Genomic DNA, 23,909 nt, shown 5'->3' on the forward strand with positions numbered 1-23,909 from the left:
TTTGCTCTTCAAAGTATGTTACTCTGATATGATGTCTGAGTAATGGAATTTTTGGCATGCCTTTCATCATAAGAGGCTACGTAATGTTGACAGGTTTAGGGATAGGCACGAAGAGCCATCGCAGTTCATATCTGGGAAAACCACCGTTTGTTTCATTCACGAATTAAAACTACATCTCTCGGTTGAAAATCAAGCAAAATCCTGATGCAAGAAAGCGAGACATCTCAAAAGGCCACCTCTACCACGAAGCTATCTGATCCCAAGTCCTCATCCCATGGTATATCATGGCATATCAGTGCCCCTGCCACAAACCACCAGAACAACTCAGACCTGGTTTTGATTAGCTACCAACCAAAGAGACCTCCTCAAGCCTCGGCCTCGGTCTCGGCAGGAGTCGCCTGCGGTTCAGTGACCTCCTTCGGCTCCTCAGGCTCAACAGGCCTAGGGTGCACAGGCACCTTCTTGTTCTCCGTGAAGTGGCGGGGCAGACGGTTCTCATGAGGCTGGTAGGGATAGCCGGCCTCCTCACGAGCCATATCATTGACCCAGCGCTCATTGCCCTTGAGACCGCCCTTACCATGGCGCTCAACACCGACCTCATGCCACTTGGATGCAAGGTAGTACCAGGCAAGGGCATTGCCGACGGTACCAACCTCGTCCGAGACACCGGTCGACGCCGCATGGGACATGCGCTTCCAGAGGTCGTCGTCGGTGAAGAGCTCCATGAGGTGGGTGGCCACGGCCTTCCAGTCGCCAGGGGCGACGAGGAAGCCGTTGACTTTGTCCTTGACCTGGAGCGGGATACCGCCGGTATTGGTGACGATGACGGGGCGGCCGGCATGCAGAGCCTCCGAGACCTTGACCTCGAAACCCTCGCGGGTCGAGAGCTGGAGGACGACGTGGGCATTGGCCAGGAGGGTGTTGATCAGCTGATCGTTGGGGTCAAGGCGCATAACGCTGACGTCCTTTACCAGGTCGGGGTAGTAGGTCTCGAGCTGGCTCATGGTCTGATCGTAGATCAAGCTAGCATCGGGGTCGTCGACGGAGCCGTTCCCGCAAATAACGAGCTGCGGCGGGTCGGGCATGCCCGCGCTCTCCCAGCGCCGGCGGAACTCGGCATACGAGTCGATGACGGTTGGGATACCCTTAGATGGGTCGAAGCGAGCCACTTGGATGATGTACTTGCGAGCAGGCCAGTTGAGCTCAGTCCTGTTAACGCAATTTAGCAAGCTGCTATGATAAAGTACGACCGAACATCAAAACTTACATCCGCTGGCTGTGGCAAGCAATGTTGTAGATGTTGCCATAGTAGCCAGAGTCCCACTTGTTGAGCTTCTTGTTGAGACCGTCCAGCCAGTCCGTAGTGGCTGGCAGGTAGACGACCTTGTCTCTCGGCACATTGTGAGGGACGAAGATCGGGATGGGGTGGCTAATGAACATGTCGGCATACTGGATGTTGCTCCAGAGGAAATCCCAGATATCGGCCTGAGGGGTTCCTGGCTTGGCCACAAGGTCGCTACGGATCTGGATATGGGACCTGTACAGCACAGGGCGGTACGGAGTAACCTTCTTGATAAGCGGGATGAGGCCAGGCATTTGCGGGTCATCGATCTTAGGTCGTCAGCTTCAACTGTCACACAAACATCTCTGCGGTGCCAGAACCCCCACGTCCTCCTGCAGGAGGCTCCCGATCATGTGCTTGGAGTTGCAGCAACTCTCAGCCAAGGGGGCGCGCCACACTTGGGGGTGAGGGGCATCCGGAAATTTTGTGGTAACAGATGTCTGTACTTACAATGACAATGTCAGCACCACCCTCCTCAGGCGGGCGTAGAGGACCACCCTCGGAGAACCAATAGCGATTGGCATTTTCGGTGATCCAGTCAATGACAGCCTGCTTCTCTTCGGCCGAAACACGCTGATCGGGGTGGCTAACACCCTGTAGGATGTTGTGGATGTTCTTGGTGATATGGAACACTCCAGGACGTGGCTTCGGCACTACACTCTGTCAACTCCTTGTCCCTCGAGGTTACAGACTAGGTATTGCTTGTAATACTTACCATACCACGTCAGATCAACGCCCATGAGCCTTGAAAAGCGCACCAAGGCATGGCGCATCAGGGCAACACCACCACCCTGAGGAGTCGAGCTGAAAAAGGCGATCTTGGTCTTTTTCTGGCGCAGCTTCTTGGCAAAGGTCATCATAGTTTCCCAGGTAGAATTGTTGACGGTGTCCTTGTGGTTTTGGACGGTCGTGAGGTGAGCGCGGAAGCCGCAGTCGGTCTGGACAACACCGCGCCAGCCGACCTGGAGGATGGGAACCAAAGATGGGCCGAAGTTCCTGTCGTTTTTTCGTTAGTTTTGAGCTCAATTTTTTTCCCCCCCTCTTTCTCAACCAGACGTACATGATGCATTTGCGGGCCATAGAATCGGCCTGCTCATCAACGCGCTTAACGTCCCAGAAAGACCTCTCTTTATGCTCATCATCAGGGCGCAACACGATCGGCACAATGTCCAGCTCCAGCCAGAGCCGTGAGCAGAGAGTTGGGCTCATGTACTTGAGCGTGGTCGGCAGACCAGCGCCAACGAACTTGGCGAAGTTTTCGTGCTCATATTTCTCAACCTCTTCAATGATGTAGTCCGCAATCAGGTCGGCACCCATGCGCATGGCATCGTCGAGAACAATGTGCTTGACGGAGAAATCGACGAGATAAACAGTGTCATGGATGGCGAGTGCGACCACAGCAGTGTGATCGTCCGCGAACACGGCCGAGATACCCAAGAAGAGGGTCTATTTGATGCAAAAACAGTTAGTGAGGATCCGGAGGAAGAAATGCACCCAGGCAAGTGCAGAGGCGCCCATCAGAATGCAGACAACGAGCCAGATCAGAAAGTCCACCATGAATGTTCGATTGTAGTGACAAATTAGACAGAAGTCTTTGAAAGCATGGACTTGAGGGAATGGAGGAGATAAAACACGGCAAAGACGAGTATTCATGTACAAAACTAGACAAATCACAAAATACCCAACGCATCCCAGACCATCTCGACTGTACACATTGCTACTTCATAGAGACCTCACTTGGACAGTATGACGTGTATGTGCTTCACGGGTGGTACTTCGCAGGCTCGCATGTGAAGGCAGACAAGGAGTGACATACCGTCAGCGAGGGACCAAAATGTCCCTCCTTCTCAGCGAGGGTGCTCATCTGGCGCTTACGGTGCACCGAAGTGCCCGTAGAGAACTTGCGGCTCTTCTCCATGGCCATGGCTGTGTTGTAGGCGTTGACGGCTGAACGAATGCTAAGTCGGGGAGCAGTGCGACGGGGTCGTTGGGAGTAGGGATGTGAGCGGCCTGTTGGAGTTTCGGAGCCACTCGACGTAGGAGAAGGTGTACCACTGGCAAACGTGCGGATGTAATCCCGGTCGACGATGTTGGGAGGAGGAGGGAGGGCAGCTTCGGATGAGCTGGAGAAGAACGACTGGCTTATAAGATCGCCACTAGACCCTGCTGCAGTGTCCGTATGGGCCCACGGTTCTTGAGCACAAGGATTAGAATAAGGCGGTGGGTCACCGCTGTGCGACCGGGGGGCGTGTGAATGTCCGGTGCGTGATGTGTGCAATGATGGGACTGCTGGGCCAGATGGGCCAGTAGAAATGGTGGTTTGTAATGATTTCTGAGTAACGGTGTCGGTATTGGTATCGGGATCGGGCTTGTGTCTGTTGGAGCTGGAAGAACCAGGCGCGTGTGAGCTCAGGGTCACAGATTCCAGCCGGTAACGCAGTTCATCTGTTTCGTCACTGTCGGTGCTGTGCGGGGCCGCCAAAGATGCTGTCGAGTTGGATGAGGGGTGTTGGATGCGGGAGTGTGTGGCATGGGACTTGGAGGGGGCGTGGGGTGAGTTGCCAGTGGGCTGAAGAGTGGGCCGGCAGAAGGCTGCAGCAGCAACTTCCTGGCCCAGATTTGGAAGTGCAGGTGCAAGTGGTGTTTCTGCCTCGACTTGCCGCCACTCGGCCCCAGCTCTCAGGTTCTTTCTGGCTTGCTGCTGTTGCTTTTGCTGGGACGTCTTCTCATCCACTTCCTGCTGCTGCGGCGGGGTGGGCATGTGTATCTGCTCCCCCTCCTCAGACCGGGCAGCACCAAACGACTTGCGATGGAAGGATTCTTGATCCTCCAGGTCTCGGCCTTGCTGGCGCTGCTTCTGTTGCTGTTGTTCATTCATACCTTACCACGTCCACACTGCTGCACGGCCGATTTCTGCCTTACGTGCTACCGCCACCTGCGAGATGCCATCGTCAATGTCTCGTCCCGATGTTTTGGGGAGCACCGAAGGTAAGGAGCCGAGCTTAAGGTTCTCTCTTCCGCTTCTGCCCCTTCCCTGTCCCACCCAACCTATGTAGCATCGTCCCTCCTCTCCCCTCCCCCCCCCCCCCCCAAACAATAGAGCGGACACACACAACATTCCCCGTTACCCCCGCGCGCTGTGACATTTACACACTAGCAGCCATGCACGCGCTTTGGTACGTGATGGAAGCCATGTAATCCGTAATTGCATATACACTGAGCATGTGCAGGGCCATCCCCGCTATCAGTCGGTACCCGCGGACTCATCAATCGCTACACTAGCAGCGGTGGTCGATGGTCATTGACAGGGTCCGCGGGCTGCAACCGCTGCAAGCTGCCCCTCGCCGCAGCTTTGGGTATCTATCCGGCATGTGGAGGGGCACGATGTGACCCGAAGCCGCGTCTGCTAATTGGATGGGCTGGCTTGCGGTCAAGATCCCAAGGCCGACGGTGTCCCCAACGAATGAGTCTTGTGTGAGCACTTGTTTCTGCTGCTAGCAATGCGCATGGGGATGCGGCTAACTGATGTCGGTGAACGACTAGCCATCAAACCACATTGTGCCAGTTGTGTTCTGGATCTGACTGACGGAGGGCCCGGTAGCAGTGCAGGTTCAGGAGGGGTGGTGACATCTAAGACATCCAAGGGATGACAAGCCCAATGAGAACGCCAGCGGGGCCATTTGGGGGATTGGGGCCTTGACCCAATATGCGCGGGAGGAAAACACACACCCATGAGAACACCGGAAACATTACGTAGAAGATTCGACTTACAAAAATGGGATTGCGCCGGCGGTGAGGGTAGCAGCGCACCCAGCCGAATGGTGAGAAGGCTCCGGTCGGTTACGCAGCAGACTCAAAAAAGTCTGAGGGGGTTCCCGGCTCGGGCAGTAGTTTCCGGTCTGGATGCGAATCGCTCTGCGCAACGGAAATTCAGGAGTCTTTGAGTTTGTGAAATGCCTGGTTCAAGGTGGTTCAATCTTCGAAGGATGTTGAACTGAGAACTGAGGCCAACTCGGCACAGGCTGAATGGACAAAGCAAAGCATTGTCAAATGCTTCGTTGAACTTGTCCAGATTTACATCAGATTTGGAGTTGCCGAGTGTCAAGGCAAGTTTTCATGGCTGTCGTCTCGTATCTCCACCAAGGCAGTGTGGTGATGTCAACCCACAGCCTGGCCTGTCGTCGTCTCCTGGTGGAGTCGACGACAAGGATTAAGACGTCGCGAACCGGGAGCTAGTGCGCTGGAATGTGGGGAAGCGGGCTTCGATGATTCCAGAGTGGATTCGTGTGGGGTTGTAGAGGAAACAAATTGAAACCGTCCGACGCGCGAGGACGCCAACTACGAGACATTATTACCACTTCAACAAGCCGATACAAACACGAGTCGAAAGCAATGGCTCAGATATTGGACAAACTCAAGCGTATGAAGCCCGAATATGGCAATTGCCACACTTAACCTATGCCAAGACTGTAGGGTTCTTCTGCTGCTGCGTTGGGCGATCTCTCCGATCTTTCCTTGATCATATGATTCTGATCATCAAAGACTCGACCAAGACATCCCGCGTTGCTGTCGCTTCCGTATACACAGGCCCTGCAACGAAATGAGAAGCCAAATAGCCCAGGAGTTGCTGATCTTAAAATAGACTATAAGTCAATGTCTGATATACTTCATGCCAACTGCTGAACTGAGCAAAGTCAACGTCATCGGTAATAAGTATACGATGTAAGACCGCCATGAGGTAAGCCCATGATCAGCAGCCGCTACTACCATGGTACCGTGGAAAAGGATCGTAACAAAGCAAAAGCGGGCGAACCAACGAGGCAACTGATGGTCATGTGGCCCAGGGTTTTGGGAAAGATGTCGACGCCAACAAGACTCAAGATAACAACAGTAGCTTGCTGTCTGCTAAGTCTCCGGGCCTGACCATCAGTCCACGGTGGGGCAGTCGGACAACGGCAAACCCCCACTGTAACAGAACAACAGCCCTTCACGTCATGAAGTTTTAAATGAGGCTGACATCGAGGGCGGTGTTCAACTGCCGACTAATTATCATCACTCGGGAGCCAAACACACGCTATCAACAAAAAAGAAGAAAACACTATCCTGAAGTTCAAGCCCAACGCCATAGAAACACATGTGTCAGACCTGCCTATCACGTTATTCTTTCTCATTCTTTGCTTTTCCTTTCGGTTCATCAGCCCCAAACGATGTATAATCGATTATGCATTTCTTGCTGAATTGGGTAGGATGACTTACATTGAAGCTGGCCATTCGACCAACCGTCGCTTTCCCCCCGATCAGCGTTGCATCTGCGGCCAGCTGTATTCATGCCTTATGTTGAGGTTAACCAATGTTACAACCCCGTCAGTACCATGAAGCGCCCTTGACCGCAACGGCCGTTTCGGCAGGTGGATTTCTTAGCCTGGGTATCATCACGCCATGCATACGGAAGAATACGGTGTAGGTACACAGGGCAGGTAGCAGTCGGATGACCTCGCGCGTTGGACACCGGATGGCCGGGAAGTCGTACGCGAGTGACGCGGTGCCGCCACGGACCGGGGCAGATCTACCGCAGTATCGGAATCGGGGGCCCTGAGGGCCGGAAAAACAAAGTGGAGTGGGTAGGAAATGGCAGCCGTCGTACGTCAAAACAACACAGAAGGTCGGCTCTTGAATTCATTTGTTGGTGCCTGGATTTCATGAGCATACACCAGGAGTGTTTGGGTGTCATACTGCGCGGCATTGAGTCACAAACCACGATGTTGGATGCCGCACTGCTGCGGGTGATCGCAACCGCAGAGTCAAGATGCTTCTTGATCCAAGCAACGTGCCTATGGCGGCTATGAAATTTGGACATCTAGGAGTCCCCGATCAGCGTACGCAAATCCGCAGACTGCACTCGCGCTAACCTCAAGCACACAAAAACCAGGGATTACTTGGACACAGCCCGCCCACACCGGCTACCAGTAGCGCTCGCTTGTTTAGGCCTTCTCAAAGCGCTGGGCAACCGTCTTCCAATTGATGACGTTCCAGATGGCCTCGAAGTACTCGGCCTTGCGGTTCTCGTACTGGAGGTAGTAGGCATGCTCCCAGGCGTCGATGCCCATGAGCGGCACAAGCTGACCCGTGACAGGATCCTGGTTGGCACGAGTCACGATAGCGAGGTTGCCACTGTCCTTGTCCTTCGCCAACCACGCCCAGCCGCTACCCTGAATGCCGGTGAGTGCCGCGTTCATTTGCTTGCGGAAGGTCTCGAAGGAGCCGAAGTCAGCCTCGATGGCTTTCTGTTTTTGACAAGAAACGCAGCGTCAGCCAGTGGTTCTTTGTCAACGGCCCCCTGCCGAGACAGCTTGAACAACACAGGATTGCTTGAACGCACCTTGAGGGCACCATCGGGCTCACCACCACCCTCGCGGCTGGCAGGAGCAAGGTTTTCCCAGAACAGGGTGTGGTTGAGGTGACCACCACCGTGGAAGTTGAGCAGAGGGGCAAGAGACGCCGCCTTGGTGAAGTCGCCTTTGGCCTCGGCTTCAGCAATTGCCTCGAGAGCGCTATTGAGGCCGTTGACATAGGTCTGGTGGTGCTTCGAGTGGTGAAGCTCCATGATACGGGCCGAGATATAAGGCTCCAGGGCGCCGTAGTCGTCTGCAACATTACATCGGTTGGTTAGACCATAGCCAGCGGGACATGCAGCATTACGAAAATCGGATCCGGAATGTCAGAGCGCGAAGCTGCTACTCACACTTCAGGTCGGGCAGGGTGGCCTTGCCGCGCACGAAGCTGTTGCCAGCCAGCGAGCGCTTGGCAGCGAGAGCACCATGCCGGGCGAGAACAGTGCGGAACAGAGAAGCAGACATTTTGACGGCGTTGATGGTAATGCAGGTGAGCCAATTGCGTATAGCACGGTCCGTATCCGAGGAGGCAGGCGTCTGCGCGTTTTCCAAAGAGCTGCGGGAAGCAGTGCTCTCAAAAAAGTCCTGGTTTGATGCTCGGATGGAATTTCGGTCGAAGCTTCGGCAGAAGCGGCGCTAAGAGAGCACGAGGGAGCTTCTCAATTTCGTCATTGGCCCCACCACCCCGCTTGCTTCTCTGGCTTCAGGGTTCCTGATCGCATTCGCGGAGCTTCGATCTTTCTCAGTTCTTGGTGATTTGTCAGCCACTTCAGCCACATATCAGCCCGTTTTTCTTATTGTCAAGCCACACTCGAAGCCCAGTCGCCCCTCCAAGACTGGGCCTCGGCGCGTCGTCAGCGCGTGCCAAATAATCAACCTCGATATCATCGATATCCAGTTCTTTGTGGAGGCTTGGAGATGCTCATTGGTGTTGATTCCGGGCTTGGTTGATACTGCTTGAGTGGGTGCATTCTTGTCGTATCTAACTTTTAAACCTCAAGATGTCATACTACGACATTGACGCCATTCTGACCGATGCAGAGGTAGATGCCCACCTGATCTGCCATAGAACGATTAACCATTGTTCTAACACTTCCGTCTTTTCTTTTAGAAAATCCCATGCACTTTTCAACTCGATATTCCGGATCTTGGATATCTGGATAACGCGCCTGATCGGCCGCTAAAGGCTGGCACCAAGGTCAACCTCCCCTTTTGGCTGGCTGAGATGCTGGCCATTGCAAATGCAGGCGATGTCGACGGCAAGCAGTATATTACGTTCGACCTTCCCCCGGCGCTTAGTAACGATGTTGTTCAGGCCTTGAAGGCTGATCCGCGGTCCGTCCCGCTCCGTGATCAAAGCGCCCATTTCTATGCCCTTGCAACTCGCATGATGGAGCTGTCGGATGAGCCCGAGCTTGCTTCCGTTCTTCGCAAGACCTTTGTCACTCGGGCATCTGAGATCGCGTTGCATGCTCGTAAAGTGGGAGGAGTCGGTCACAGCAAAGGAAAGGGCTCAGAAGAGGGAAGCAATCTCGGTATTGGTGGTGCAGGCGAAGAGTTCCTTCGCGGCCTGGACGAGTGGGAGAGGAAACTCTTCCGCAAAGCTCACGATGGTGCCAAAGCCACCAAGGAATGGATGGAAACCATCAAAAGGCACTGAGGCTTGTCAGGGCAAGGTTGAAGAGAGCCCCAAGTTGAATTCCAGCAATATGATGATGTTTGCGGCCTCTTGAAGCCCCGAGCGAGCGCTGGTCAACACACGCAAGCCCGACATGTCGGGTTGACTGGACTCCGCTCACCACATACTGATTCGAATACCATCCTCCCCAGCTTCGGACGCAGCTGGGTCGTTCCGTCCCTTATACCTCGGCGCGATCTCGTTCTCAACGCTTCTACGAAGCTGACTCATGATGCAGCCGCCCTCCGATGACAACAATCGCTTATTCCTGGCAACTTTTCGTTGAGTAACACAAACCCTTGACCTGTCCTCCCGCGCAGCCCCACCAGTGCGGGGTTGCATACATGCTCGGGGGGACAGGAGCTCATTGCATGAGCTGATTTTGTGTGAGCTGAGTGCTCAATTACTTGGTTTTTATGACTGTCAAACCTTCCGATGAAGCAGTGACTGTTGTGGGAGAAATAAACCGGCTTGTCAACTTCCGCAAATGTTGTCGTGGACAATCTTTCTGCAGGCACCGCGCGCGGCAAGCCTGGGCAATGTGTCTCGCAGCAGTTTCCGAGGAATTCGACGACTTGCGACAGGTATTGCAGATCAAGCTGCCCAAGCAACGAGCTCCGAGCAAGCCCGTCAACAAGCTGTCAGTCAGTATTCAGCTGGGAAAGACGGCCAGTATCAGCAATGGGCAAAGCGCGTCTTTCACCAAGCGGTTGCCGCTGATAGCCCAAGGCATGACTGGACCAGAGAAGAGATTTCGGCCATCTACAACCAACCCTTGATGGAATTGGCCTATCAAGCTGTGAGCCCTTCCATTTATCATGCTGCCACAACCCTTGTGAAGCGTAAATGGCTGATGCTTCGAACCAATCTCAGGCCAACGTGCATCGTCGGTTCCACAATCCTTCTGAGGTCCAGTTGTGCACTCTGATGAATATCAAGACCGGTGGCTGCACCGAGGATTGCGCTTACTGCGCGCAGTCGACCCGTTATCAGAAGGGCACGGGTATCAAGGCCAAGCGCGTCGAAACCGTTGAATCTGTCTTAGAGGCGGCGCGGATTGCCAAAGCGAATGGCAGCACCAGGTTCTGTATGGGCGCCGCATGGCGCGATATGCGCGGCCGTAAGAACAGTCTCCGGGTCATAAAAGAAATGGTTTCGGGCGTTCGAGCCATGGGCATGGAAGTGTGTGTTACGCTTGGTATGATTGACGAGAGGCAGGCCAAAGAGCTGAAGGAGGCTGGTTTGACGGCATACAATCACAATGTTGACACCAGCCGTGAGTTCTACCCTAGCATCATCACAACGCGCACATATGACGAGAGGCTCAAGACCCTGAGTCATGTTCGTAATGCGGGAATCAACGTTTGCTCAGGCGGCATTCTCGGGTTGGGAGAGTCGGAAGAAGACCGCATCGGACTGTTGCATACGGTATCAACACTGCCAAGTCACCCCGAGAGCTTCCCGGTCAATGCTCTCGTCCCTATCAAGGGTACGCCGCTAGGTGAGAAGAAGCCGGTTGAGTTTACGGTCATACTGCGCACAATTGCCGCTGCTCGCATTGTTATGCCGGCCACTATCATCCGGATTGCTGCAGGCCGGAAGACTATGAGCGAGGAGCAACAGGCACTGTGTTTCATGGCGGGTGCAAATGCCGTCTTCACGGGCGAGAAGATGCTGACGACGGAGTGCAATGGTTGGGATGAGGATACCGCGATGTTTGGTCGCTGGGGACTGCAGCCGATGAAGAGCTTTCAGAAGTCACCGCCTAGTCCGGTCGACAATGGAGCTGTGACTGTTGGTCAGTGACACATATCTTGACTCACCTAGGGAAAATATATTCCAGTTGCCCCATCTTCATGATGGATCTGTGTTCTTAACCGTCCTGTTAACGAAAGGCTGCAGAGCCTTGCTCAATATCCCCTTGTTGATCAGCTTTATTGCTATGCTGAATCTCCTTAGTCGATGATGATGAGAAATATGACGCTGTTGTTGGCACCGGTCAGCGGGAGCCATCGGCATCGCTAACCGCCCACGGCGTGTCATGTTCAATCTCTGATGTGGGAGGGTAATAAGGCCCACCTCTTGCGCAATAGTGTGGAGCAGGCTGACGACCGCAATGCAACCATCGACGGTTGGGCTTGGCCTGCAAACGTCTTTATCATTCCCTAAGAATATGTAGGACATCATGATAGTGCGCCAGCTCACCACTGCGAAGTGAGGGTAGGCGCATGGACTTGCTGTGGGCATCCTGCTAAAACAAAGCTTTCCTGGTGTCTTGGTTTCAGGTCTCGGCTGTAGCGTGGCATGAGTATCTCACTCAAACTTGGATCTGGCTGTGGCTGACAAGGGAGAACGCCCTTCTGGGAGCCGGCCAAGACTGTATGAATGTGTCGATGATAATCTGGGTCCACGGCCTCTCCAACCAATTGCTGGTGGCCTTGTAGGCTTGGTCCCCCACAACTCTCCAGGTGAACGGACGCTCATTTGACGATTTTTCTGCCAAGCTTCGAGGGCGCACTGTGATCAAAACAGGGGCCGCTCAGGGGATTGATCGCGCGGCCCCCATAAGGTTGGAACACGCAAGTTCTGAACAGCGGAACAGGGGCCGTCGAGATTTCCTGCTTCAACCCTCAATTACCCGCACTCGTTCATTGCTAATCTGTACCTTGTGGCTCACTTTTCAGTCTACTTTTTTTTGCAGCACTCGATGCATACACTTCTACCGAGTACCAAACCTACGACGCTCGTTTGATTACTTTAATCCTATAATTTTTTCACTTCATTCGATTGGCCCATTTCTCCTTTTGCGCTGTCGCTCGTTTGTCTCTCCATGTCGCCAGCGTCGAGACGGTCTTAGGAATCATCATCCTCTCTATAGTTGTTCTCCAGACTGCCAACCCAGTGTTCTCCTTCAGCGCAAGCATTTCCATCGCCAAGGGGTTTTCGCCGATCGCAATCACGAGCATGAAACACCTCTCGCTGGCGGGAGCCACGGCCCGCCGCCTTTTAAATCGCCAGACAGTTGCCATTGCCCTGGCAATATCGGTTGTTTGGCTTCTAATTGCTCAGTTCCACGATGATGTTTCTCAAAGATGGTCCAAGAACCTGTCCAATAAGTCTCCATCGAACATATTCCCCGGTCTGGGGAACTCGGGGAACTCCAATTCAGTACACCGCATGCCGACACACAATGTACTACCCGAGCTTCCTCCGCGCAAGCTCTGCTACGGCCCCCGCGGCTTTCTGTTGGGCAAGAGTCCCGAGGATGATCTCGTTGATCGGGAACTGGATGCACGTATGTGGAATAGATAGTCTGCTGTCTTGGTACGAATCTTACGGTCCTCATGCTGACTGAATTACGTTAGCCTATCCCGAGCCTTGGGCTGGCTCGTACGAGGAAACGGGTCTCGACATTACTCTCATGACTGCAGAGCAGAGATACGGACCATACGGCTTCGGCGAGGACAAGCCCGAGTACAACCGTTCGCGTGTCGAATGGGACAAGATCGACTGGGGCAAGCTCCAGAATGATTGCTTTGAGAGAAATCGTCATCGGTTCCCCGCGGCCGCCAAGCCATTGAACGACACGCGCACAGATGTCCGGTTTTCCTATCGCAACGTTACGCAGATTCCCGAGGTCCGCCACTGGCACCAGTTCGAGCCGACCAGGAGGACTGCTATCGTTGTCCGCACTTGGCGCGGCTTCAAGTACCTGCCCGAAGACTTCTACTATCTCCGTTCTCTGATTGCCGAGACCGCGCTCAAGTCTGGAGGCGAGTATCAAGTTATCCTGCTCGTTGACATGAAGAGCCGCGATGGCTACGAGCACAACATCTTTTCGTCCCCCGAGGCCTACGAACAAGGCTTCAAGGATGCTGGAGTGCCGCCAGAGTTCCGGTCCATCACAATTCTGTGGGATGACAATCTCTTGGAAAACTGGTACTCCAAGATCTCGGAACACAGGTACGTCTGAGTAACCCACGGTTTTCATACCCGCACCTCTGACCATGCATGTCCAGAACCATGTGGCAGGTTTATCAGCCCATGCAGCTTCTGGCTCTCCACTACCCCGAGTTTGATCACTTTTGGCAGATCGAAATGGATATGCGCTTCCTCGGAGATGCAGGCAAATACTTGGACGCCCTTGCCAGAACTGCGCGCAACGATCCCCGAAAGCAGGCTCTCGAGCGCTCCATGTTTTGGCACATGATTTCAGAGATCGGTAGCTTCGGCGAGTTGGCTCGTGCCGTCGACGAGGTTAATGCGGGCGGCTCCTTTGCCTGGGGCCCTTTGCCCGTCCCTGAGATTTCGCCCATCGGACCGGAGCCCCCAGTAGCTGATCCCCGTGACGACGACTTCCAGTGGGGCGTTGGGGAAGAGGCCGATGCTATCGTTACGTCATATTGTATGAACGCGGACAACCCCGGTAATACCTGGTCATTCCGCGACTGGATGGGCGGGCTCTCAACCGATCCCAAGCCGCCACGCTTTTATTGCCCTCCAGCGATCCAGCGCGCTAGCCGCAATCTCCTCTTCGTCATCCACCAAGCCCAGCTCGAGCAAGGCATCTACGTCCCGTCTGAGGCGACTCTCCCAACCTTCGCCCTCTGGCACGGACTCAAGCTTAGCTTCCCGCAACATCCCGTCTTCCATCGCGAAAAGGACGACTTTGAGATGAAGTCACAGTGGTGGCGCGGCGGGCCCCGGAAGAGCAGTACCGGCCTTGGGCCGGATGAACCCAGTCATCCCAGAGGACTTGGACTTACGTTCTGGTGGGAGTCTGATTGGCCGCGGGAGATCTTCAGCCACTTCATGGGCGTCGCGCCTGAGGGCGAACCCAGGCCGTGGTTGTTGTACGACCTGGATGGTAAGATCTGGGCGCCGAATGTGGTGCTGCATCCAGTGAAGCATTTGCCGGAGGACGAGAAGGCGGCAGAGGACGAGGCCGCGGGCGAGGAGTCGAATTCCCAGGCGCACCAAGGAAAGAATCAATGACCAGTCACCTAACCACAAAGTCGGCATTATAGAGCAACAGCTCCCTGCTCTCGAGAATTTAACGGTATGTAATGGGATTGCCATGTATGGATGGCAAAATTGCATAGGGACGGATATACGGAAAGCGTCAGGTGGACAGCGGAAACCAAACAGCGTTTACAACAATACCCCTCAATGCACATGCTACTACTTGCCTGGGAGGATCTTGGGAATTGGAGTTCTGGGTGGGTGAATGGTTGCATGGGTTGATAATCCGCAGGATGGATGATGATGATGATGAGTCTGAGTAACTTACTCTGGAATGGGACTTGGGCTTGATTATGGGGAGCATGACATCGTGGCCATTTCTGATGCTTTGGCACAGAGGCCAGTTATGGCTGTGGTAAAGTTTAGTGTTCATCATCTAGGTTATCCCCTCCTTTTTCACTCCTCCTTTTTCACTTCTTTGTATCTATGTTGTGTGTGATGTATCAACCCTTCTTTTTGGATCGTTCTTCCCCAGGTATATATAATGCTCTCGTATGTTATCTGCCGCTCCCCTGGTGCCGGGATTTTGATGTTCTCGACACATGGAGAATACTGGATAAGATATAGAGTTCGGAACATGTTTGTTGGCATGTTCGTTGAGGGTGCCTACGCTATCCGTAGGTACTGTAGGCCGTTTGCAGGTGATGTTTCCTGATATCCCCGTCCTTACTTTCCTTCACAGATCTCTTTTCTGCTGGCATTGATTGCCCTTACATAACCAACTTTGGATTCGTTGGGCAATTCTAACCAGATTTACGGGAAGCCAGCGCACAACTTTGAGGGCTTTTCAGAAATCTTGGGGAGCACATCGCCGGTCAGAACCCAGCGATATAGACGGTTATCTGCCAGTAGAAACCGAGATTTCACTTTCCAAGATACCCAGGGAGCATTAACCCACGTCCAGATGCGCAAGCTCATTAATAAGCGAAATCTTTGTCTACACTCCAAGCCCTTAGACACCCACAAGAACACAATACAACCCCAACATCGCCCACTCCCTTCTTCTATCTACTCCTCTTACGCACTAAAAGTCCACGAGCTCTCCCAGCTATACCTCTGCCCGGGGCCAAATATCTGCTTCTCTAGCCGACCCCACTCCGGACTATAAACGTCTCACTGTTAGCACATTGATTCCCTTCAATCAGAAATGGCTTAGGCGATACTCACTGGTTGATCCCATCCGGCCACTCCTGCGCCTCGATCGCAATGCAGCTACTCCTCCCCACCGTATCCCTCCCTTCCAATCCCTGAGTACTCTTCAGCTTGGCGCTCCCATTCATCCAATTACACGTATACACCACCACACCAGGCTGATCAGTCCTCAGCTCTGCCTTCACACCCGAAAACTCACTACTCAGCACCACGACCACGGGCCTCTCTTCCCCGTCCTTTGTCTCTGGAATGTCATCGAAGAGCCAATACCCGTTATATCCCTCACACATGCCGCCGCCGCCGCAGTTACCTGCGAACTGGGGAAGATGGCGGGAGTGGCCGAGTGGCCGGCCTTCGTGGCCGGCGCTGTGGAAGTCGTTGATGGAGTTGGCAGCAGCAGTGAGGATCTTGCCTGTGGGCAGCGCAGCGTCGTCGGCCTCGAGGTAGCGAGGGGAGTAGGGCAGGGCAAGGGTGTGGTTCCAAATGAGTGAGGTGGCGGGGTTACGGTAGGCGTCAAGGTTAAAGTAGGTGTGTTGAGTTAGGAGGATGGCTTTCACATTTAGTTAGTGACAGGGCTGGTTAGACAGACGAAGGGAAGAAGGGGGGATATACGGGTCTTGTTGTCAAGGGAGTGCGCCGTCATCTTGATATGCCAGGTGTTGTTCGTCACAGAGTAGGTTACGTTGGCCTCGACACGCCCGGGGAAGCCCTTGGACGACTCGGACTCATCAAGCAAGGAGAAAGTGATGGAGTCCGCGGTGTAAGCTGTTACATTCCAGTAGCGGAATGACCAGTTGTTGGTGCCACTGTGGAGAGTGTTCTCACCATCGTTACGTTCTGTCTCGTAGGTTACCCCGTCGATTGTGTACCGGGCCTTACCGATTCGCCCGGCGTAGCAGCCGGGGATGGCGTTGTAGACTGGGTGGCCGGGGTCCACGGCTGTGGCATGTTAGTTGATCAATGGAGGGATATTGGGAGAGAGTGAGGATTGTGCTAACGGTAATAATCGACGTCGTCATAGCCGAGGACGACATCGATATCTTCGCCGTTTTTGTCTTTCACGAAGAGGTTTGTTAGGGTGGCGCCATAGGGGATAAACTGATAATGTATTGTCAGCTTTCCCAGGGGTAACTGCCTGGAGAACATAGAATGGGGCCTACCTGGGCCTTGATACCAGGAGCGGAGATGGTATACCGTCCATCTTCATCTATTTTCGGAGCACTGTCACAACGAGCGAGCACAACTGCGTCGGCCACGGCGGCCAGGATCAGGGCAGAGAGTCTCATGTTGACGTTTGCTTGTAGTGAGAAACGATACGTAACGTGTCAACGAACGCTGGACGAACCAACGGAGACCTATCATATCTTTTTGAGGATTTACATCATATATGAAGAAGGATAGACTCCCATCCTTTATAATCCTTCCAGCCCAGGATTCATTCTGGCATCCTAACCCCTCCTTCAAATCCCGCAATGAACTCCTTCCATTGCCTATTCCCACTCCATATTTCCATATGAGTACGCGTCGTAGTGCCGAGACCGTGGGATAAAAACCCCCAGATTCTCCAGATGTATCAGGATATTCCCGCGTCGGGGGGGAAAGATCCGTCGATCTACTATGTGCATTAGGGCTTGGTGTTCTGAGTTCTTCCGGATTATTTGACGGAATAATCAGGTTGAGCAGGGGGGATACCCTTCCTCCTCGCCTGCACTTCAACTTATCTCATGCTGGCCTCAGAGAGTGATATTCTCATGGGACCTTGAATATGAAGTTATAGACATCTTCAGGAAGAAATTCTAAAGTCTGTCTGCTTAAGAATCCACCCCTCCGCCCAGCAAGTCCAATACTGGATGCTTGCATTAGAGAGCGTAGCATTAGGATGAGTGTCATCTCGGCATCGCAATGCTACCTACCAGAAACTGAGAATCATTAATACATAACATCAAGCAAGAGCGTAATAGTGACACGTGAATCGCTAATCGACAATCAAATCAGCAGTATCTCATCGTTTGGGTATCCAATCTACCTTCCGGGAACTCATCTTCAACATGACTGCCCCTGTGCTGCATTCCCAAAGACAAGAGAATTTGACAAAAACTTCTTTTCTAGTCCTATCACTTATCTCTCCAATATCATGTCCAGCAGAGTGCAGCAACCCTGGAGCACGCAAAGGCGAGCCAAGATAACCTCCTAACTCTGCCACTCAGGCAGACTGCCTGCCGCTTCCAAAAGATCCAAAACCACCAACCAATCCAACCAGCCAGCCAACCTCCTTGCCTCTCCAGCCCAGTCATTACCATCTTGACATTACTAAGTAAGTCTACCTAAAAGAGTTATGGAGTTATTCGGGAAGAGAGCGCGGCTAGCGCGAGATTAGATGACGCCAACGCGCTCGTGATGCTGCAGAGGCGCTTTTGGGGAAAATGAAAAAAAATATAGGTACATGCAATAGCCACATATATACTTTCATGAGTCATGAAATAAGCCATGACGCTGATGCCAAAACATTACCGCTTCATTTGATATAATCCAACCCGAGGAAAACCAACCCGGCTCGCCGAGGTCTCATCGTCTTCTGTCGTCGCTCACTTTTCGTCACTCGTCGTCTCCATTTCACCATCTTCATCACAGTCTCAAAAAATGCCTCGTCTTTACTGGGTCTTCTTCTTGTCCTGCGGGATGGGGTTGCCTTTCTCGTCGACGAGACCCTTTTGACGCATGACTTTGAGGGCATCGATCAGGGGGTCGAGCTCAGGTTGGGGCGGGCGATGGGACTTCCAGTAGCTGTCGCACCAGGTGAAGTACTGGCCGTAGTTGACGGTGAAGTAGATGTGATGCAGAGTGTGGTGGGCAGGGCTGTTAATGTACTTCTCGAGCCAGTGGCCGCTGATCATGTCGCCGTCGTGGATCAAGATGGTCCAGACCTGAACCGCGATGAAAAGGAAGATGTATAGGTACTTCTGCAGGGGGCAGATAAAGACGAAAACGCTGATATCGAGTTAGCATTGCTGCCCCTACCCCGCGAGAAAAAGAGGGGGGAGTCGACGGGTCACATACTGGTAAGGCAGAGATTGCGCGTAGCCGTCAAGAGGGTGGAAAGCCAGAGCAGCGAAGGGGGTCGGGACTACATGCTGGTGAGTATTTAACCTCAAATGCCCGAATAAGGGCAAAACTTACTGATCCACTTGTGATGCGGCTTGTGGATATACTTATAGACGGCGGGGTGGTGCTCGAGACGGTGAATCCAGTAGATCATGATATCGTTCCAGATCATGAATAGGATACTTGAGATGATGAGCCAGGGCCAACCATACTCGTCGATGTGCGTGTATAGCAAGCTCTTTCCGCGAACCTCGGCGAGGAAGAAGGGCAGCGTCAGAATGTTGATGAAGGGAACGGCCCACATCGAGGACACAATCTCCTGCCGCACTTGGTTTTTGAGGAATTTTGGGTGGTACTCAAGGCGACGGTCAAAGACGAAGTAATAAGACAGCGCGCTAAACACAAAGTACAGCGCCGTCGCGCCGATCTGAGTGATAATGAAAAGCGAGATGCACTGCCGCAGGATGTTGTCGCGCGGCCATGCTGACCCAAAAGAAAGGGGCGACTGTTGTTGGGCAGCGGCAGCACCAGCGCCAGCAGCGAAGGTTGCGTTGCCAGAGATGGGCACCGGTTTGGCGGGCACGAAATAGGCATAGGCCTTATCAAAGACCAAGGGGTCCAGGATCTCGAGAGCGACGTCCATGGCGGGCTACGGAAGGGACGGAAGCGAGGGGAACGGGGACGACTGCTGCAGGGACGATGACACCACGACGACGACCACGACCACGACGACGAAGACGTTGAGGTTGGCGATGGGATGGAAGAAGAAGATAGCGAGGGAGACTGGCCGCGATATGGAAATCGTGGTCGTAGTCTTGGGCCTCTGCTAAGTTTCGAGATAGGTGGTACGGAGGAAAAAAAGAAGGGCAGCTCGGGCGCCGATAGATAAGGTGTAACAAAAATCGAGAATTGGAGCGCGCAAAATGGGAAAAACGGGGCAATTGGGCAAAAGAAGCGCGAAGTGAGTGACGCTCCAATGGCACGATTTTGCGGCTTGTCCAACTTCCGGGTCCCGTGGCTTCCCACAAAGCTCGCCAGACCCTCCACGACTTGCCAGGCTTGCCCCCACTTCGGTTAAATTGCGGTGGCTCAGGTGGGCAGATCCAAGTTTTTCTCGCCGATGCTCGTCGTTCCTGCGTCGTCTGTTCCCTTTCAGCCAATCCCCTTCGATCCCTGCGCTCGGAACGCGCCGGCCCCGCTCTGCGCACAAGCCAAAAAGCCAGGGTCCACGGCGTTGAAACGATCAGATAAACGGCTGACTCAGCAGGCACCCTTCCCCAACCTTCCCTGCGGCGATATCGGCTTGTTTTCCGTCTGTTTTTACGAATACGGGTCACGTGACATACGCTTTTCTCGCCCAACAAACGCGAAAGCGAGTTCTCAACAGTAACACCGTGCCAAACCGATGGGCACGCTTTGGGTAATAAGCACGACTATTAACCCATAGCGCGGGCCTGATCCGTACTCCTAGATGCATACGGAATAGATCGCCTACACCCAAGGGGCTGTCTTTTGGGTGCAATCGGCGTGTGGCGAGCCTCGCGATCCTCCACGCAAGCGCCGAAGTTCCTGACATGGCGTCGTTTCATACCCGTTTCTCCGAGTTTGCCGATCTATCAAAATAAATAATTAGAAGCTGCCTCTGTTCGAGGGTTGCAATGTTCCAGAAAAGCGTCAACAACACTTGGAATATATAGTTGATCTCATACATAACACTATTTTTCGCAGTCCCTGTTGTTGCACGGATTCCATATTCCCGCCATTAGGCTGTCATGGCAGCAACTTGGTTGGTTGTCCAGTTGTCCGCGATAACATGCTACGGGGCCTTTCCATCACTCTTTTTCGGGTGGCGAGCAAGACTGTTCTTTATCAATAGCTCGGTATGATGCTTGAAACTTCAGGAAATGTTTGAGACAACAGTTTGAGCCTGAAACGTCAACAACGGCATCGGATGAGGACGTTCACCACCACGCCACTCCGCGGGCTTCCGGACCACCACCCCTTATGTGATGCCAAGACTAAGATTCACTCGGTGACCGGTGTGGCTGTCGCTCTCCGCACCCCGGCTTCCGAGCTCCGAGAGGGCCCACTTGGATCCGCAGGCAGCCAACAGCCTGGTCCACAGCTCAAAAAATGCCGTGTCCGTATCCGCATTATGGCAACAAATCGCAACAAACAGAAAGATGTTTTCGTGAGCCAACAGTTTTTTCCCACAACTCTTGTTTACCAAGCTAACGTTCAATTACCTCCAGACACAAGCAAATATGACATAACCGGCAGCTAAGTTCCACAACCAGCACAATATCTCTCTCCTGGCAATGTCTCAATCGTTTCCCTCCTCCACTTTCACCACAACCTGCCTGATCACACTCTGCCGTAGAATCTCTTCTTCCAACACCCGTCCTATATGCGTTCTTTGCACATCAATATCGCCCCCCTTGATCCACCTGAACAGCATACCTAGAATCACTATAGGACTGACCTTGAACTTGCACGCGTCATGCACCCTCCCCAACCTCAATATCTCCCATGTGCTCCATCTGCACGGGGCGAAGATATCGGCAAAGCTAAATGTAGGAGGAGTACGAACAGAAGACGAACACTCTCCTTGATGTTATCCCAGCCTTCAACGATGGCATTTGCAAGAAATATCACGGATCGTAGGAGTCCAGCGACTTTCCATTTTGACATGATTCTCGTTTCCGTTTCTGTATTTCAGGGGAAGCGCAAAGAGTGACGGACTGGCTGTACACCAGCTCCCGCATCCTCATGTAAGCTGTGTGGAAATATGTTAGGTTCAAGGCGCATATGAAGAGGGCTGGTCTCGAACGAGATTCCTTAATTTGCACTAGAGTATCTTTGGTTTCCCCTGATCTAAGTGTCACCGCAGCACAATATGACCCACGGAGCCTCAAACCCGCTCCTCTGGTATGAACCTGGTACAGAAAACAAGACAACGTTCCGTCTAGGATGCAAACGGTGACGTCAGAAAGGGTTCCACTAAACCGTTCCTTGTCAACACAAACGACTCATCCTGGTCACTGAAAATGATTACAGTGTCTGCACTGTGTACGGCGACCATTTCAGGGCCATCGCCATGAGAGCTACAAGCTGCTTAATCCGACAATCTAAGCTCCATCGTCAAGGATAACCCTTATTGGACGGCTCGACTTCGTGACAGCCGTGAGAAATACATTTACATTGAAAGGAACTGAGGCTTCATCTATATCACCAAAATTCCAAGATTGCACTCTCCGGTTAAAGAACGCATTTCAAGATGGAGGCAATGGTGTGGCGCTGCTCCAGAAGGTCCGGTGCGTTTATGGAAAGTGGCTGAACCTACTTCGAGTCTGTTGTTCCACTGAAGCTGGTCTATCTGATGCATTATTTTGACAAGTTTCTCGTGCCACTTGGGTAACTTGCGATATTCTGGGATTTTCTGTCGGCACGTCTGTTCCTGCCACTGGAGGATCTGAAGGCGGAGATCGGCATGCTGCTGTGATAAATTGAACTATTTCGTGACAAAGGATGCCGGCTTCCCAAAGTTGTTTAAAAATGCGAGGATAGCCTCGGCTTATGGGGCTTCTCCGGCAATCAAAGCAGGTCTCAATCCCCCAGAGACGGCCCATTTCAGCCTCCTTGAAACGGATCAATGGATGGATGAACCCACGAGAGAAGCCCATGTCATATTCTAACAAACCACGTGATATGGGTAGCAATTCTGTCTTCTGCCACCCAGGATCCATCGCTGTAAGGTACAAGATGGATAAGGCTTTAGAACCCCCTGTCTGCATGCTCAAGTGTTATGTTGGTGCGTCTCTCGGGAATCAAAGCATAGTTCAAGTAACGCAACTGCACAAGAACTCTACTGCGGGTGTAAAGCATGCCGAGCTTACGATTTAGCCTGACCCTGCACTGTCATCAGGGCAGGTTAGTTGAGTGTACATCAAACACTCTTCTGAACAGCCTGTAACGGGTGAATTGGTCTGGTGCAGGCAGGGATCGACAATAGGTCAAATGGGTTAGATGATGGCCACTGACGATGTGAGGTGCACAGCGAAATCAATTACTACGTGTAATAATCTTTCTTGGTCCTTGTGTCAGGGAGGGGAGGAACCAAGGGAAGTCTATCATGATCGGGCAGCTTCCTTTTATAGAATCCTCATCATGCCTCCGCCATATGGCTCATTCTCTTCAGTCATCCGGCTCTAGACATCTTCCGGGATCAACCACGTATTTGTGCCGCTCACAATCACCCTGTCTCTGGTGTCCCTTGTGTTGGCAGTCGGGGACATCCCTTTCCTTGGACTGCCGTGTCCATGTGACATAGCCTCTTGGCTGTATCGTCCCCTAAGGCCTTCAGGGTCTGCAACCAAAAAGCAATAACTGAAAGGCACCTTGACTGACAAGCTTACGAGAACCATCCAAATAACCTGGCTATCTTGGCTTCTGCAACTGTGGCCTCCCCTTCTGAGAACTCCGTGCACAGAGTCTCATCGCTTTGATAGCCCTCTTCTGCATCTCTTGTCCTTAGAAAATTTTTTTGCCATCGAACTCTTTCAAATTCTTTTCTGCTATGCTCTACTATACACTTACAAATGCGTCAGGGGTATCACCATGATTGACCCTATTGGTGCTATCGGCGTGGCGGCCGATTCTTGGAATATACCTTCAAGTTTTACAACAACTGAAAGGATGTTAAGGCGGAGACAAAAGGCTTCAATTTCGAAGTATGGGCCCTCAAGATTACCCTACCACATGCTCGTTCTATTATCTCGGAGTACCTCAAGGCTGCACTTGATTGTGATAAAGATCCCTAGATTGTTGAAAACCTTCATCGGTGACACCAACCCTCGAATTTGCTCTTCGGGTGCGATTAACTTTCCCGTCAAACCAAGATTTCAAAAACAAGCAATTCAAGTTCAGAAGCTTCAGTTTGATTAACAACGGACGGGGGGGGGGATCGAGACGAGTATCCATCAGTTATTTACAGACCAATGCGATGGCATACAGTGTGACTTCCATGGTTCAAGAGATATATATCGCTGAAATTCGATAAAAAATTGAAGTAATGCTTCAGTAGCCTATTCGCTCTTACACGCCGACGTTCTATACCAAAGTCAAGAAGGCACAGGACAGTGGCTCCTGTACTCTTCTCAGTTCTAGAATGGTATTATAAACCTTGTTTCCTTCGGACCTACTTAACTTTCCTCAAGCTAAT

General features: G+C 52.7%; 6 protein-coding genes across 6 annotated transcripts; 2 read left to right on the forward strand and 4 right to left on the reverse strand.

Annotated features, from left to right (window-relative positions):
• Positions 1–365: 365 nt before the first annotated feature.
• CTHT_0019540 (trehalose synthase-like protein) lies at positions 366–4,220 on the reverse strand (the record flags this gene model as incomplete). Its single annotated transcript, XM_006692377.1, has 6 exons — positions 366–1,209; positions 1,268–1,611; positions 1,793–1,995; positions 2,058–2,338; positions 2,403–2,788; positions 3,159–4,220. 6 exons carry the CDS (start codon positions 4,218–4,220, stop codon positions 366–368), a joined length of 3,120 nt encoding a protein of 1,039 aa, XP_006692440.1.
• Positions 4,221–7,323: 3,103 nt separating this feature from the next.
• Positions 7,324–8,199, reverse strand: CTHT_0019550 (uncharacterized protein; the record flags this gene model as incomplete). The annotated part of the gene is made up of 3 exons (XM_006692378.1): positions 7,324–7,626; positions 7,722–7,987; positions 8,085–8,199. The coding sequence occupies 3 exons, from the start codon at positions 8,197–8,199 to the stop codon at positions 7,324–7,326; spliced, it is 684 nt and encodes a 227-aa protein (XP_006692441.1).
• Positions 8,200–8,735: 536 nt separating this feature from the next.
• Positions 8,736–9,394, forward strand: CTHT_0019560 (DNA replication complex GINS protein psf3-like protein; the record flags this gene model as incomplete). The annotated part of the gene is made up of 2 exons (XM_006692379.1): positions 8,736–8,777; positions 8,846–9,394. 2 exons carry the CDS (start codon positions 8,736–8,738, stop codon positions 9,392–9,394), a joined length of 591 nt encoding a protein of 196 aa, XP_006692442.1.
• Positions 9,395–9,951: 557 nt separating this feature from the next.
• CTHT_0019570 (biotin synthase-like protein) lies at positions 9,952–14,407 on the forward strand (the record flags this gene model as incomplete). The annotated part of the gene is made up of 7 exons (XM_006692380.1): positions 9,952–10,052; positions 10,157–10,211; positions 10,286–11,210; positions 11,372–11,450; positions 12,253–12,707; positions 12,778–13,375; positions 13,432–14,407. The coding sequence occupies 7 exons, from the start codon at positions 9,952–9,954 to the stop codon at positions 14,405–14,407; spliced, it is 3,189 nt and encodes a 1,062-aa protein (XP_006692443.1).
• Positions 14,408–15,451: 1,044 nt separating this feature from the next.
• CTHT_0019580 (uncharacterized protein) lies at positions 15,452–16,872 on the reverse strand (the record flags this gene model as incomplete). Its single annotated transcript, XM_006692381.1, has 5 exons — positions 15,452–15,536; positions 15,602–16,136; positions 16,199–16,525; positions 16,585–16,684; positions 16,747–16,872. The coding sequence occupies 5 exons, from the start codon at positions 16,870–16,872 to the stop codon at positions 15,452–15,454; spliced, it is 1,173 nt and encodes a 390-aa protein (XP_006692444.1).
• A 1,365-nt stretch (positions 16,873–18,237) lies between these two features.
• CTHT_0019590 (uncharacterized protein) lies at positions 18,238–19,331 on the reverse strand (the record flags this gene model as incomplete). The annotated part of the gene is made up of 3 exons (XM_006692382.1): positions 18,238–18,574; positions 18,644–18,710; positions 18,764–19,331. The coding sequence occupies 3 exons, from the start codon at positions 19,329–19,331 to the stop codon at positions 18,238–18,240; spliced, it is 972 nt and encodes a 323-aa protein (XP_006692445.1).
• Positions 19,332–23,909: the final 4,578 nt, after the last annotated feature.

Source organism: Thermochaetoides thermophila (assembly GCF_000221225.1).
Source record: "Thermochaetoides thermophila DSM 1495 unplaced genomic scaffold scf7180000011815, whole genome shotgun sequence".
NCBI classification, from domain to species: Eukaryota; Fungi; Ascomycota; class Sordariomycetes; order Sordariales; family Chaetomiaceae; genus Thermochaetoides; species Thermochaetoides thermophila.